This window comes from Mangifera indica, chromosome 5 (assembly GCF_011075055.1).
Source record: "Mangifera indica cultivar Alphonso chromosome 5, CATAS_Mindica_2.1, whole genome shotgun sequence".
NCBI lineage: Eukaryota > Viridiplantae > Streptophyta > Magnoliopsida > Sapindales > Anacardiaceae > Mangifera > Mangifera indica.
This window is the reverse complement of record NC_058141.1, coordinates 10,095,837-10,108,122: the sequence shown is the minus strand read 5'-3', so window position 1 is coordinate 10,108,122 and position 12,286 is coordinate 10,095,837. Positions and strand designations below refer to the sequence as shown.

The following is a 12,286-nucleotide window of genomic DNA, read 5'->3' as shown; positions in this document are numbered from 1 at the left end:
TTGTTCACATCAGTAGGCTAAATTAAGCACGTGATCCGAATTTTGGAATGCATGGCTGCGTTAATATTGCAGAATTATTATGGTCATGTGGGCGGTGTTGCTTGCTTATCCACGGCCCTGAGTTGACAGTGAATGCTGGATGCATGCTTCACACCGGTTTGTAAAGTATGCGTAGGACCGCCGCAGATGATGGATGCGTCTCTATTAGAGTTTTAACTAAATATCTTTTATCTATTTTGTGTTACTTTATTTAGTTTGTGAGTAATAATAGATTTCAATAATTTTTTATTATTAATAGTAATATGACAGATATTATAAAAACTAATATTAAGTCTTAAAAACTTATAAAGTAATCTTGATTTTATCTTGATTTATTAATTTTATCCTTATTATTAATTTGTTAAGACAACAATACTTCATTTTTAATTGATCTAACAAATCACCTCAAAAATATTTAAAAAAAAATTCAATCCAAGAACATTTAAATAAAATAACATTTTAATATTATTTTATCATCACTAATCAGACAAAATAATATTTATACCTACATATTTTTATTAAATTTTATCAAAAATAGTAATAATTTATATCTAATAATTTTATAAATATACCCAATAATCTTCTAAATAATCTATCTTTATAATAATATTTTATTTTTAGTAATAAAAGATATTTTAAATTCCCATAATTATAAAATAATATCCACTACTTTTGTGAGCAAATATGTCACAGCATGGGCCCTTTTTTTTTTCTAGGGATATTGTTCATGATTTTTAGAATTATTAATTCGTTATTATTTAAAAAAACAAATAAATAAAGGCTTCCTGTAGAGGTGAACTTAAAATATGAGTCATATATAACACAATCATCGTATTAAACACAATTTTAGTGACAGTTCAATGAATTTTGGGTCGGTGGGGTCGGCAATACTTTGTGAGCAAATATGTCACGGCATGGGCCCTGTTTTTTAGTGACAGTTCAGTGAATTTCAATCAACCAATAATAACACACCACAGTTCAAAAATTCACTGTGTTAACAACAAGCGAATAGAACAATACAACGCGGCTTTCCCTTATAATTTGTTTACACCATTTTCTCTTCTCTAAAACCAACATTCCAACTCCTCAATGTTTTTTTGAGTTCATATATGAAGCTAATCAACTAACATATCTGATTAGATGGTTAGTAGTTTGCATTCCATAATTTTTAAATCGATTCAATTAACCGGTTTTAAAAATATTACAACTATTTGTTTAAAAAAATGATTGCTCATATATGATAAACTTGGGTATTAATGGAGAACCGAGTTTTAATCTGTTAGTAAATCTTGAAATCTGTCTAATCCGGTTGCCATTGATTTTTTCTCCCAAGATGCAGATACTCTTGATCCCCATCTGGATATCGATGCTGCCACAACTCTTGACAAAGATCTCCAAAGAACTGCTCCAGATCATGTGACATCTGACGCAGCAACTTTAAAATTTTAAAGTTTTCACGTGTTTTATGAAAAGTCTTACATGGCCCCCTCTATTATTGAAAGCTTTGTGAAGCTTTGCTGCATGTCCCTTATAATGTAAAAGCTAAAAATGAGTAGAACATCCATCATAATTAGTGTTTTTTATTTGATTCAAAATCGATTAATTTTTAAATTAATTTAGTTTTTGTTTATGATTTTTTTAAAACTGAAATTTCATTTCAATTCAAAAAATTATCAAATCAATTCAATTAACTAGTTTTATACATAGTGTAACTATTTATTTAAACAGATGAGTGCTCATATAAAATAAATCTGGGTATTACTGGAGAACCAAGTTTTAATTTTTTTAGTGAATCTTGAACCCTGCCATCTTGAACAATAATAAAGTATTTTCACCAATGCCAGTTGTTTCCTCCAGCTTGACCTGGATTCATCTTCTTCTCCAGTGATGCTTCTGCTTCTTTTCCTTCCATATTTTCAGATATTTTTTTTCCATAATTTTCCTTTTACCTGAAAGCAAGAGCAAGTCTCTATACAATTGTATAATTACAATTAGCACTATATGTTGTAACAATTAATAATCAGCTTTTCATGGTAGATTTTATTACCTTGTGCCCAGTCAAAGTTTACAGAATAGATATTTCAACTATAACATGGGTTGAGGTTAATAATTTAGGTGGTCAAGCTTTGTTCATCGATGAGATTGGTGGAATGAGATTGAAGATCTTGGCAGCATTGATGACAACAAATAAATCAATTATATAAATCATTAATTTATGAAAGTATTTTTTTATTATATTTATTAAAAAGGATAAATCAATAATTTATGGTTAATCTATAAGAAATAGGTGAGTATTTGATTTTTTTTAAATTTAATGGGTGAGAATTTGTGAATAGACTAAGCCTTTGGTAGGAGTAAATCATTTGACCAGTACCACTAATTTATGATTAAGCTAACAACACTGATGATTATAAACAAATCAATTACAGAAACTATGAATTTGAAAAATGTTAGTGTATCAGGATATTTTTGTTATTATATTTATTAAAAGGGTAAATCAATAATTTATGATTAGACGAATAAAATTGACAGGCATTTTCTGAAATAAATTAATAAAATTTTAAAACTAGGGACTATTACATATGTACTCTGTAATACTCATATGAAATCCATATGAGTATTGCCAACCCCACCGACCCAAAATTCATTGAACTTTCACTTTAAATCAGAAAAGGCCTATTTTTTCCCTAGTTTTGTTTGGCAATGCTACCATAAAGACAATAAAATAACAATAAATTGAAATTGACACGTCATTATTTTAGAAAATATTGCAAACCTCTTTAACATTTCAAAATTTTCATGAACACCAATACTGCACAATTGTTTTCTCTAAAAAAATGTATCGATTTATATCAATAATATGTATCATATTATAAGATACATTTACTAATTCAATACACCTTATGATACGTATAGTTTTTCACTCATATCGTATATCATAAGATATTGATAACTGTGGCTCAAATTGTAATCTAAAGTAGACCAAACCTTATTTTTCAATTTGGTTTGGTTTGAAAATTTTTCAAATTTTTTTTTTCAGTTTGGTTTGAAAAAACTCTCAAACCACATCAAACCAAATCATACACACCCTTAATATAGGTGGTTAGTTGAATATGTTGGAAACCTACCCAAGGTTTTCAAACTAAGCTAGAAAAAATGTAAGTTTTCAAAATTAAGGTGTGGAATGAGATAAAATTTTATTCTTTTATAATATTACCAATTAAATGATGATTATAACTTTAATATTAATGAATTTTGTTAACTTTAACAATTAAATAATGGGTATTTAAATTTTCAAAATTTAGCTGGTAGGAGTTTTAAAGTAGACTAAACCTTAGGTGGCAATAAGTCTTTTGGCCAAATTTTTATAACGAAAGGTAGAGATGACAATTTAGATTTGAATTTAGGGTCTTCAACCCTAACGAGGAGGAGATTTTCGAATAGAAATGAAGAATAGGATTGGAACAAGGATATGAATAAAAAATATCCCTGTGATCAAGGACGGGTCACGGATGGAAATACATCATTAAATATCAATTTACCCCATACTTCATATATTACACCTAATTTTGGCAAATATCAATTTAACCCCCCCCCCCAATTTTTGAGAAAAATTCCATGTACGCCATACATTGGCAAATATCAATTAACCCTACATTGTAAAATATCCTTTCATCTTATGCATGCTCTAATATCCAATAACACCTTCATTGTAAAATATTAAATCACCCCTCACACATTGTTTGATATCTAATAACACCTCGTATTATAAAATATCATTTCACCCCTACAATTATAATATCAAAATACCCCTTATATTTTTTTAACATTGCAAATTTTAGTCACAATTCTATACAAGTATTTAAAACACTCCATTAAATAACGGATAAATAAAGTTTTGGGTTAAAATTCGAATAAATATCTCGATATCATAAACCAATTTCCTTTATATCAAACTTAGAAACACGAACTTATTTCTTTCCGATCGAACTCATAATGTCAGATATTAAGTGAAACTAAAAATTGGAATGGTATGACGAAGGCATGAGGTGTTTGGGTGTACATATAAGACATGAAAGGTATTTTTGGTATTATTTAAAAATATTTGGGTATTTCCGCTTAAATAGTTTGAATTTTGGGTATGCATTTAAGTTCTTCAAAAGTGGGCATTTTTGCTTTGGGATATACAAATGTGGGTATATTCAATCTAATCACCCTTAGAACCATTTTAAGAATTTTTTTTTTTTTTAGGCATATGACTTTGGTGTAAATGTGAAATTTGTTTGTTCAAGTTCTCAAACATTAAAACATACGGATTTAGTGCATTTGAGATAAATTTGTTCATTTTGCTTTTGGGTTAAGATATGTAAATTAATTTAGTTTTTTTATCGATTCAATTTGTAACTTAAGTCGATACAAATTAAGAAAATGAAACCTTCCAGAATTAATCTTTATATGTATGTCTATTAGATGTCAATAATATGATTAATGAAATGTCTATGTGTAACTCATTTCTTTGTTCTAAAAGATTATACTCTAAAAAAATTTATAATATATATTTTAACATGGAGAAATAAAATATTATACTCTAAAAAAATGATTGAAAAGTTTTAAATAACATGTCACTACCATAAAAAAGGTAATGTTTAACATTAATTTACTTTCAAATAGAAATTAATATTTTATGTAAGTATTCTAAAATAGTTCTTATTAGTACATTTTTTAAAGTTCATATACTATTTGTTATATTTTCATATAATATTTGTTATATTTTTCATATACTATGCAATACTAAAAAGTTAATATAAAAATAATTATTCACCAATACTAAGTATTCATTATATAAGTACTATTGTAAACTCATAAAATTTATGATTAATTTTGTGAATGAAGTATGTTCCAGGTGTATTTTAGATTTTATGATTTAAATCTTGAGTTGAATAAAAAATTATCGATTTATATCTATATCATATAAATTTACTAGATTAGTATGGTGGTGTTGTATTGTAATTAGGATTTGATTTGAACCAAGCTCCCTTTAAAATTGTTTGAGCTTTAACTCTATATTGTAACTAAGTAAAAAATGACTAAAACAAAGTTGTTTAATTGATTCGTATTAAACTTTTCTAGGCTCGTGAGTTTGGTGAGTCAAATGTACCTCAAGCTTGAACTAGAAAATATTTAACTTTTAGTACGTTTAAGCTGAACTCATTTCAGACTTGATCGAACCAAACTTATTTTTAAACTTGAAAATGGTCAATTCAAATTTAACCCTAATTGTAATTAGAAAATCATCATTTGTAATATAAGGCTTAGTATTTAATAAAGTGTTATGTTGATTAATGAAAAATAACAAAGCTATGAAGGCCCACCTTTAGCAAAAATCTTGATTCCGCTACTGCATGGATAAAAATGTCATAATACAAATATTTAAATCATATAGTAGTTTCAAAAAATATAAAAGTTTTCAAAGATTTATTTGTTAGCTTTTAAATTTTTTAAAATTTAAACTGTCATGCTTAAAATATTTGTATGTAAAAAAACTATTTTTTTTTCAAATTAATGAATACTTTACATTATTAATTTTTTTTCAATAAAATTTGATTTTGAGTCAAAAAATGTTATTTGTCTAACTAAGAGTGGAAAAATATTTTTAGGGCAAATCTTGGGTGGGAAAATGGTCATTTAGTCATATAAAATTACAAACAGGATATTATGACAAAATATAAACCGATTGCTGAACTAATGCAACACAATAACATGAATTAGTTGAAACTTATCGCAATCAGTGCTCTTACTCAATATAGGGTAAAAGAATAGTCAAAAGATTTATTCCCACCTAAATATATCCAGAGGAGTTACAGAAGCAATTTTTTTGATAATAAGCCTGGCAAATGGGGAGGATTTGCAGTACTGGAGATTTACAAGTAATTACTTTAATCTGAATCTGAATTCCCTGTTCTTAGTAAATAATTTCCCTTTTCTCTTGTCTCTTTCATGCTTATACAACATTTGTTTCCTTTGTATTTTGGTTGGCATTTTATAAGAACAATGTATATCATTATATTTTTTATATATAATTTAAATATATATAATATTATTTTATAGTATAAATAAATAATATTTTATTTTAAATTTTAAATTATTTAATTATATAATAATAAATTATTTATTGATTGTAGGATAGGAGAATAGTAGGGATGGCAATGGGGAGGGGCGGGGAGGGGATATCAATCCCCGTCCCCGTCCTCGTAAGGGATATCAATCCCCATCCCCGCCCCGTCCCCGTTACGGGGATAAAAAATAATCTCCGTCCCCTCCCTACGAAGGAAAATCCTCTCTCCATCCCCTCCCCGTCCCGGCGGGAAAAAATCCCCTCCCCATCCCCGCCCCATCCCCGCGGGGAAAAATCCCCTCCCCATACCCATAAATATAAATTTTAATTCTTTTATGTATTTCAATAAATAAAATAAATCATATTCTCCCAAAATATCACTTGTTACAAGAGCTATAAAATATTTATTATTATTTTAGTTCAAATACAAAGTTTTCATAAAATCTAACAATATGCAATAATCAAACTCTTCATTAGTAGCTCTTCATGTATGTGATTTAGGGTAATTTTATAATAACATTAAATTTAACACTTTTCATTCACTTCAATTGATTTTATCAAGTTTATAATTTTTTTTTTGTGTAAAACCTGATGGATTGACTAAGTTTTGAAGTTGAAATAAAATTAATTTGGTGCATTTGCATTTTATGATAATGAGATTCTGGGGTTTTTTTAATATATTAGATTAATAGTTAAAAAATTAGTAAAAACTAATAATTGATAATTCAAAAATTAGTAAAATTAAAGTTATAGTTTTAATAACTCATAATGTAAAAATTTTTAAAACTTAATAGTTTAGAAATTATTATATTAATATATTAGATTTAAGGGAAGGGGTGGGGTGGGGTGGGGTGGGGTGGGGAGGGGAGGGGATGGGCCGGGCCGGGCCGGACCAGGGAGGGGAGGGGAGGGGAGGGGAGGGGAGGGGCGGGGCGGGGACATATGTATCCCCGTCCTAGATTACAGAGATTTTTTTTATCCCCATCCTCGCCCTTTTTTCTTTTTTTATCGGAGAATTCCCTCCCTGTTAGGGTCGGGGAGGGTTGGGGAGGGTTGGGGAGGGTCAGGGCCCCTAAAGTCGGGTCCAAATTGTCATCTCTAGAGAATAGCACATCAAACACAAAGTCCCCTTTTAAGTCATTTAGCAACAGAGAGCTCTTTTATCGAGGAGGCAAACTCTAAAGTTGGGCGTTACAATGTTCAAGAAAGAAAAGAAAGGATTTTGAAATATACAACTAAATGCTACATATAATTTTTTATTCGATAAATAAAACAATTTTAATAATATGGAACCAACTTCTGGAATTAGTGTTTGGATACCAAACAAAAAAAAAAAATCAATGCTCAAAATTTAAAGAGACTGATAGGGATTTGATTTAATTTGAAATAAGCGAGAAAACTATCAATTTATAATGATATTTTTATTTTTATACTAAAAAATGATAAATAAGTAACTTACGATTAAATTAACTACAAATTTTAATAGAATTATATGGTGAATGAATATTTAAAATTTTCAAAATTAAAAGATAAGATTTTATCAATAAACTAAATCTTAGATGTAAATAAATCTTTTGGCCTAAAAGAATTTATCCATTCCGCCTAAGTCAATTTAATTCTTATTGGGTGCAATAAATGGATGATTTTTCGCCTTGTAATTTATGTAGGCATTTAGTGATTCAAGATTGGATTTATTGCGACACCATTAACTTTCAAAGAAACAAAAATTTCTTGAAATAAATACAATCAAGAATCGGGATTCTGAAGCTTCCCAAATGACCCATTAACAACAGAAAAAGCCCCGTCTATAAAAAGATTATGTCCACTCACGTACTTGGCCTCATCACTTGCTAAATATAGAGCTGCATTTGCAACATGTTCTGCTTTAAGTTTCACACCTTTCAACACACCATGCGAATGCGTCAAACTCTCAATCTCCTCATAGCCAAGCCCGAAAAATTTTCTGGTCATAGGCGTTGCAACAGCGTAAGCTGACAAACAATTCACTCTAATGCCAAATTGTCCAAGCTCAACAGCACCATTTCTTGTTAACCCCAACACGGCATGTTTTGAAGAACAATACCCATGCGAGGCAATGCCGCCAATTTGTGAGAATATGCTGGCTGTTGAAATTATGCTTCCACTGCAAGCTGGAATCATAACACGTGCTGCATGCTTGATGCCGAGGAAAACTCCGGTGACATTTACTCTAAGAACTCGCTCAAAATCGGCCTTTGTGCTGTCAATTATGCTTGGCTTGTTCTCACCGAGAATGCCAGCGTTGTTGAACATTATGTCGAGCTTGCCGTGAGTTGAAACGGTTTGGTCAATGGCATTTTTTATTTGGGATTCATCAGTTACATCGCAATGGACATAGGAAGAGTTTGATGTGCCGATGGCGTCGACTACTGAATGGCCAAGTTGGTCTTGGATATCGGCGATTACAACTTTAGCTCCATGGTTTGCGAAGAGTTTTGCTGTGCATTCACCAATGCCACTGGCTCCTCCTGTGACCATTGCCACTTTCCCCTCTAGTCTACGCAATTGTGCATCAACTAAAATTTTAGATTTATTATGAGAAAACATAAATCCGTTTATTTTAAGGGGTAATTCTTGTTTAGATTTCAAGTGTTAATAAAATTAACAGAATATTAAAACTTAAAAAAAAAAAAATTAATTTTAAATCTCTGTTGTATTTATTAAACTTTAACTTTTCTTAGAAAAAATAAAATTATGTTTGATTTGTGATGGGATGGCCACAGTCTAGCAATTATTCCAAATTTTGTGTCCAACAGAGTCTATGAAATGAGTACAAATAGTTATTTCCCAACCCACTTTTACAAATCGACAAATTCTCATATTCAAATTTTTAAAAATTAATTTTTATATATTTGTCAAAATTAATAATTAATTTTAATAATCTTAAGTTATTTATGTCATTTTATATAAATATTATAACAAAGGTGTATTAAGTGTTATGTTATCTTTAAGGTTTAAAATATTATAATAACACCCTTATTTGACAGAATAATGCCCAATATTGCATGAGTGTAGATATCATTAATAATAAAATTATATGTATATATTTAAGTACACAAAATAGATATATCAATGATATATCATAATATGATTATATAATTTTAAATTAAAAATAAAGTAACATTCAATCATATAATAACACATAATTTATGTATCCATTTTATGTACTCAAAATATGTACATGTAATATTGTTTTTTTTAATTACAAGGGGCACATGAATACTTTTCCTATCTTGATTTGAAATTTCATAGTTACACATATATTTTGAAATAATAACTATAACTCCACTATATTGTAATATGACATTTACACCCTCTAATTTGTTGTATGTTTAGTTCTTTGGAGTTTTAACTATCATTTTTTAAATTATTGAGACATATTGAAATATTAAAAAATGAAAAAAACACTATACTTTTTTCAAATTTTAATATCCCCCTCATAAATCTGTTTCCACTCTTATAATTTTTAAAAATAAAAATTATAGTTTGCCTCCATACATACAACTATACATTAATGACACCCCTATCCATATTTGAATTAGGCCAAACGACTATTTCCCACCCAAGTTTTAACGCATTTCCAAAGTCACACTTACATGATTTGAAAAACTCAAAGTCTCATCTATTGATCAATTATCATTAGAATTTTCTGTTGGAGATAGGGTTAAAATTGTCATTTTACTAATAATATTAAAAAATATAAAATTTGTTATATTTTATCCCCCAAGTTTTAAAAACTAACAACTTTACCCCTGTTTAAAGTTTTCTAACTTTGAAAAGTCACATTTTCCTCCTCAAATTTTTTCTTCACCCCTCCGACCACCATTTTCAATGTCGAGGACCTCTCCTCTCCACCATAAACTGTTGATTAGTGCACGAGAAGTGATCTAGAGCTAATCTCTTTGTCAGAGACGAAGAGATCTCCAGATCTCTTCATCTCGTTGTCAAAGAGAAATCTGTCAAGATCTTCTATTTGATGACGAACTCCAACCATAAATGTTAGCCACTGCATGGAAAATGATTTAGAGCAAATCTCTTCATCAAAGACAAAGAGATCTGACAACAAAGAGATCTCCAAATCACTTCGTCTCGTTGTCAAAGAAAAATCTTTTGAGATCTTCTCTTTGATGACAAGACAAAGATAATCCAGATCTCTTCCTGTGCACTGACCAATGGTTTAAGATACAAAGGGGAGGTTGTTGACTCTAGAGATGGTAGTTAGAGGGATGTAGAAAATATTTGGGAGAAAAATATAACTTTTCAAAGTTAGAAAACTTTAAGCAAGTGTAAACTTGTTAGTTTTTAAAACTTATGAGAAAAAATATAATAAAATTTATATATTTTTAAATATTAGTAATAAAACGATGATTTTACTCCTACCTCTAATAGAAAACTCTAATGACAGTTAGCCTATAAGTGGAATTTTGAGTTTTTCAAATCTTATGAATATAACTTTAAGAATGCATTAAAACTTGAGTAAGATATAGTCCTTCGGCCTTTGAATTATACCATTTTAAATTATTTTCTATTGAAATTATTATAATATAGGGTAAATTTTTATTTTAAAAATTTTTTGGGCAAAGGTAAATTAGTTTGAGGGTCTGTTTATCTTTTCAATAATTTTATTAGAAAAATTAACATATTTTGTTAGCAAAATTAAGAAATTGTTGGAAAATTGATTTAATAAAAATATGTTACTTCATCAATCTTTGGTGGAAAATAGTCACTTGGCCATAATATTAAGGTAACCCGGCCATGAGGGTTTCTTTCACTCTTTGATTAATTATTTTCTCCAGGTCATGTTAAAAATATAGTCCATATGAATAAACTAAACTAAAGAGAAAATCTATTAATATTATTTTAAAATTAATTTTAAATATAATTGTTGGTGATAAAGTAAATAATTTATATTATATGGATAATTTGGTGTATACAAAATGTGTGCACAAACTTGTATACAAAAAGAAACTAATTTATAGAGATAAAAATATAATATTAATTATATATATTTACCAATAGAATAATATTAGATTTATAAATTTTTTTACAAGTTTTAATGTATTTTAATTTTAAAAAAATAGAGAGTTAGAAATTTAAAATTATTTATTCCTGAAAAATAATTTTTAATAACTAAAATGTATATAATAATATTTTTAATAAAACAATATTACTTAAACAAAAGAAAACTCTTATGAAACTCTTTAATTAATTATTTTAAAAAAAGAAAACTTTGAGCAGAAAATTACTAGATAATATTTTTATTAAAACAAGAGATGTTAAAAAGTAGAATAATTCTATAATACCAGCTGAGATAGAAAACCCATTTGTTGTAGATAAAATAATTATTAACATAAATTATTTTGTTTTTAATTTGATAATATTAGCTTTCCAGTATCGTAGGAAGAACTTTGATGCAAAAAGAAAATTTACTGAGGCCTAGGTTACCATGAGACTTTAGATTGCAGATTTCTGGAGAATCACCGAATTTATATACTTGACTAATAAGTTTTGGTAGAAAATTTGAAAATTTTTACAGAAAATTTGAAGAAATTGAAACAATGATACAGCTATTATGAAAAATTAAAACTTGAATTGAGTTACTGTAATTTACTGACCTTCTTGTGATTGCAGTGAGAACGGATGTGGTTGCCATCTTCCAGAGGAGGAGACCTTCAAAAGTTGATCGGTGTATGTCTGATTTATGATTTAAAGAGAACAGCATATAAATAAACCATCTTGGGTTTAGTTGGAGCTATAAGAAGATAAGTTTGGTAATTCATCCCTAATTATTTATATCATTTTGTATAGTTTGTGATGTGACAAATAACATAAAAAATTAATATTAATTTTGTTATAATTTTATCATTATTTATTAATTTTTTTTAAATAAAAATATTATGTTTTTAATTAATCTAACAAATCACATAAAAAAATATTGATATTTAAATAAAATATTATTTTAATATTATTTTACCTTAATTAATCAAATAATATAATTATTTATATTTATCTATTTTTATAAAATTTTATTAAATATAATAATAATTTAAATCTAATAATATCTTCGGAAATGGTCACCGTATGGATTGAGAC

General features: G+C 28.0%; 1 protein-coding gene across 2 annotated transcripts; it reads right to left on the bottom strand.

Annotated features, from left to right (window-relative positions):
* Positions 1 to 7,829: 7,829 nt before the first annotated feature.
* On the bottom strand, positions 7,830 to 11,965 carry LOC123215600 (secoisolariciresinol dehydrogenase-like). Of its 2 annotated transcripts, none has more exons than XM_044635770.1 (2): positions 11,809 to 11,965; positions 7,830 to 8,690 (listed from the first exon to the last, which is right to left on the bottom strand). In XM_044635770.1, the coding sequence occupies exons 1-2, from the start codon at positions 11,913 to 11,915 to the stop codon at positions 7,901 to 7,903; spliced, it is 897 nt and encodes a 298-aa protein (XP_044491705.1). In that variant the 5' UTR covers positions 11,916 to 11,965; the 3' UTR covers positions 7,830 to 7,900. The 2 variants fall into 2 exon arrangements, with proteins under 2 accessions (XP_044491705.1, XP_044491706.1); XM_044635771.1 differs by having other exon boundaries at positions 7,830 to 8,709; positions 11,809 to 11,959.
* Positions 11,966 to 12,286: the final 321 nt, after the last annotated feature.

Excerpts from the sequence above, each read along its gene's own strand:
- LOC123215600 (XM_044635770.1), bottom strand. The coding sequence starts at position 11,915 with ATGCTGTTCTCTTTAAATCATAAATCAGACATACACCGATCAACTTTT. Across the intron at positions 8,691-11,808 it reads CTCACTGCAATCACAAGAAG|ACTAGAGGGGAAAGTGGCAA; the intron begins GTCAGTAAATTA and ends ACAATTGCGTAG.